Source organism: Abrus precatorius, unplaced genomic scaffold, assembly GCF_003935025.1.
Source record: "Abrus precatorius isolate BTA unplaced genomic scaffold, Abrus_2018 Scaffold4, whole genome shotgun sequence".
NCBI classification, from domain to species: Eukaryota; Viridiplantae; Streptophyta; class Magnoliopsida; order Fabales; family Fabaceae; genus Abrus; species Abrus precatorius.
Window position 1 is genome coordinate 17,787,787 of NW_020874384.1, and position 4,910 is coordinate 17,792,696.

General features: G+C 26.9%; 1 protein-coding gene across 1 annotated transcript; it reads left to right on the top strand.

Annotated features, from left to right (window-relative positions):
• Positions 1 to 3,581: 3,581 nt before the first annotated feature.
• On the top strand, positions 3,582 to 4,209 carry LOC113866233. Its single transcript, XM_027501114.1, has 2 exons — positions 3,582 to 3,712; positions 3,819 to 4,209. Exons 1-2 carry the CDS (start codon positions 3,582 to 3,584, stop codon positions 4,207 to 4,209), a joined length of 522 nt encoding a protein of 173 aa, XP_027356915.1.
• The last annotated feature ends 701 nt before the right edge of the window (positions 4,210 to 4,910 follow it).

Consider the following 4,910-nt stretch of genomic DNA (forward strand, 5'->3'; position numbering starts at 1 on the left):
TAAAAAATTATCGAATAATGATATATATTCCTATGTTCTTTCTTGGAATTTGAGTTGGGTATACAAAAGAGATAGATGGAAGGAAAATAAAGAAGGAAAAAAATGGTATATAATATAATAAAACAGTAAGAGAGAAAAAGAGAAAAAAATTCATTTATATAAATAATGAAGAAATTTTTTATTGATATAAATTTGATAATAAATAATATAAAATAAATTTAATAAATAGTATATTTAAAAATAAAATTTTATTTTTGAAAATTTTAAAATAATATTTTTTTATTAAAAGTTTCAAGAAAAGTATTTGAAAGTAAATTTTAAAATTCATATAAAAATTTTTAAGTAACCATTGATTCATATTTAATACAATATACTATTTATTGTATATTAGCTTAATTAAACATTGATGAAAAATGTATTTTAAAATTTTATTCACATTTTAAGAATATAAATAGATAATTTTTAACGTCTATCTAAAGACGTATGATAAAATTTTATATTGAATAAATTTTTATTTAATGTAATAATTTAATGTACTAATATTAAATATTATATTTTTTTAATAGCAAAAAAAATATTATATTTTTTTTTTTTTATTTTCTATTGTTAGTTACTTATGGAAAAAAACAGAAAATCCTGAAAATTGGTGAACAAGGTGTGGGGTGAGAAGAAAAACTGCTAAGGAAGCAAAATTAGACAAATGGCTGTTTATGGGAATGCGCACTTAACTTTTTCTTCAATTCCAAAAATGGGTCTCACCTTTCTGGATAAGCTTAACCTTACACCTATCCACTCCACGTCCTTCCTATAATATTTTTTTTAAGTTATTCTTTTTATTTTATACTAGATCTTTATGCAATATTTTCATTTATTTGAAATTTTTTATTAATTTAAAATATTATTATCTACTAATTGAAATTTTGATATATACCAAAAAATTTAATTATACATATTAAATTATTTATTTTCAGCCCTTAAAGTATCTTTAAATTTGTTTGTGTACACGTGTTAAATCTCAAAATTAATGATAAATTATGGACATTTAAATAATTTAATTAAATATTTATTTAGTATTTTTTTTATCATGTGAAGACTTGTGATTTAGAATTCATAAATACTTAATGTTAAATAAAACTTACTTTTAATAGGTTATAGCAACAAGTTTATTAGAATAAAAAAATTATAATTTTTTATAGTTTTTTTTTTTTAATAAATTCTTCCGATCACCTTATTTAATGTATGATATTTCTTTTGATATTTTGTATAACTTACTATATTTTATTGTTTATCTTATCGTATAAGTTAAGGCATTGGCATCAAACAAAGCAATAATAGTTAATCTCGTATTGTAATCCCTTTTTTTAGTTACTAAAACTTCTAAGAAAGAGAAGGGGTTGTCTCGTTCAACAATGACATTGGCAAGCGCTAACGTTTGAATATTATGAATTATTTATACCGAAAATTTTAAGATATCTTTTTTCTAAACAATTTTTTTTATTCTATACTATATTTTGTGAATTTGAATAGTTGCTTTAGCCATAAAATATTTTTGACTTGCAAGATTGAACTAACGATGAAATAAATGGTTATCGCTCAAATCCAAACTTATGAACAACATATTGCCAAAATGTTGTGCTTGTGACAAGGGTTTTGAATTTTGATGGTCTCTAATAATTTTTATATCATAAATTTAAATATGTGACTTTATTCTACAACTACAAATATATTAATTATTTTAAAATTTTCTTGTCACGCATAATTTACATTTTAAATTTCAGTCACTTACACTTTCATATTAATTTTTTTCAATTTTACTCTTTCCTCTTAAATCCAATATAGTTATATTTTGTACTTATTTAATTAAGTTAATTAGGTATATTTATGTGATAAATTTTTGTTTTTATTTTTATTTAAATTGAGAAATATTCATACAACACGCAAAATATATTATCTTAATATGTTCAACTTTAAATTATTTATATCTCGAAATGGGTGAATGTAGATGCCATAAAATAGCAAAGGAGCAGTTCGACTACTTTCGATTTCTACAGTTACAACGCTAAACGCTATAATCAGAACAAAGATACAAAAAAAACATAACTCCTTCCAAACGAAAAAAATGTAAGCAAAATAAAATGAAAAAGAAGATATTTACCATTTGTTAAACTAAGTAATCCTCTACCATGCACCTGAATCTATAAGAGTTTGTTGTAGTTTAATATATAATTTTGAATTTGAGTATAGATGAACACAATTATATTAAATATTCAATTTCTTTTATCGTTCACATTAATTTTGTTTGACTTAAACTGAATTATCTCATGTGAAAGATATCTATATTAAAAAAATAAAAAGTAAATTAACCCTTTTTATCAGTCATCAATTTTTTAAAATAATAGAACCAGTTGACAACTGGCCTTATCCCAATTTATCACATCCCTAATACATGTAATTAAAAGTTGGTGTTATGCAAAATCAACCCGATTACTGGTTTTTACCTTTGCAAGGTTGGTTGCTAGAAAGCAATTTTTTTTACCATGATAAAATTCTGTTCGATATGTCTTGAAAATTGAAATTCACTCTCCAAACTTGATTTCACTTGTTACAACAATGGGCTAGAAGTTCGTTAGTCAAATTTAACAAAAGAATATTTTATTAAAAGTAAAAAAAAATTAAAGACTTATGATAAAATTTAGCTACGCTAAATATTATTTTTTAAAATAAAAAATTTATTATATTAAATATACTTTTTGTAAAATTTTTAATTTTTAATTTCTTAATTGGTATCTGTTAAAAATACTTGTTAACGTTTCTTAAAAATATTTATCATATTAATTTTTTAATATGTGTTTATAAATGCATAACCAAAAAGTTAAAATAAAAATTTCAGTGAAAAAATATTTTATATTTTATAAAATAGCATAAAATTATAAATAATATTTATTTAATATTTTAATATTATTTTTTATTGATATATAGTAAAATATTCATATTAAGAATATGAAAATTATTTAAATAATTTTAAGAGATTTGTTAAGAAAAGCATGAAGACGTTTTTCTCTATCGGATGAGGATGCTTCCGGGTTTTGGGATTAGTTTAACGAAAGAGATTACTTTTTCATCGTTTTTTTTTTACTATTTAACCATATTTTTTTTATTATAATTTTGAAAATTTAATTTTTAAAATGCGTTTAATACTTTTTGAAAACTAAATTTTAAAAGTAATTTATGAATTTTTAAAAAAATAATTTAAAAATAATTAAATTAAAATGTAAAAATTATTTTCATAATTTAAAATTTAGAAAATACTGAATACGCTTTTGAAAATTAAAAATTAAAATTCATAAAAAAAGAACAAATAATACTCCCTCTCGTGTAACTAAATAAAAGTAAAAGAAATAGATTGGTTTGAAAAAGAAAAGGGTAGTGCGGTATATTGTTGGATACTTTATCCATTAAATTAAAATAAATAAGAATGAAAAGAAAATGAAACACAAAAATTATAAATAAGGAAACAAATGAAGGAAGGGGAGAATGTGTTGAGTGTTCTTTCTCTGTGATATTGGAAAATGTTGGTGGGGATGGAAGCGTGGGAGTCTATAGAGGAGGAGGAGCAGTGGTCATCTTCAATCACGTCGGAGACAGAGAGCGGTGACAATGAGTCTCACCATCACCAACCTTTGGACACCCTCCAACACCTTCTGCCCATTAAGTAACTCTTTACTTTTACTTACATTCATTTTCTACTTATATAACCTTACAACTCGAGGATGTTGCAAGCTATTTAATTGGAAGTGACGAGATGAAGAAATTGACAGGAGCGGCATATCAAAGTTCTATGATGGCAAGTCCAAGTCCTTTACGAGTCTGGCGGATGCTTCTTCTTACCAATCTATCAAAGACATTGCAAAGCCAGAGAATGCTTACAGCAGTAGGCGTAGAAATTTGATGGCCTTGAAGGAAAAGACTCGAGACTTCCCTTTAAGAAGCAACAAGGGTGCTATTTCTAAGAGAATAATAAGCTCCACCCCAAGCACTGTGCCTCTTGCTTATGCCATCAATTATGACAGCACCAGTAGTTGTACAAGCGAGGATTCAACTTCAAGCTCGAATCCGAGGTCGCCCCTGCCAAGTGCAAGTGCCACTACTGCAACTATAAAGATGCCGAGCTCCTCCCTCGGCAATGAAGCACCGCATTCATCATCATAGTAAACTAAATAACCCAACAATCTTCTCAACTGCAGAAGAAACCGATGGTACGTATTCAAATATGATCTTAGGTTTGTCATCGTAGGATAGGATATGACAGGTCAGGCGAGCACTAACTCCTCCCCTTTCGGTTTTAATACTTTTGAAGTTCTAAATGATATCATAATAAGGTGGTTGTTGCAAGTCATCTACTGGACTCCCTTATAAATGTTATAATCCGCCACGCAGCTGGATCCCCCGTAAGTTGCTCACAAAATTTATCCAAACGTTTGCAGGAACCAACTCGATCCAGGTTGCTTTCGAGTTCTCGAAATATTAAGTCGAGGCAGAAAAAACTCTGCTAATCCGGATGCTTAAAGGAAAAACTTTGTCATCAAATGAAGTTGGTTAACACGCATCATACTTCGTTGCAACGGCATGCTCATCATTGAAATTTCTCGCCTTACCCAAGACTGAAAAAACGAAATATTTGGTCTACGTATCCTTGATAATATTCAATTGCGGTGGGGCTTGCGTGGATCTTGGAATATGGTAGAATAATGTAAACAAACAAGGGGGTAAAAAGGCGAGCGATTGTCTGCCTTCTAATAGCCGGCAATACCGTGCGACACATCCCGTAAGGCTGATCTTCCAAGTTTTCAGACAAAGGAAACATCTTCAGTACTACGCTGTTGTAGGATTCTATCACGTAACAATCCATG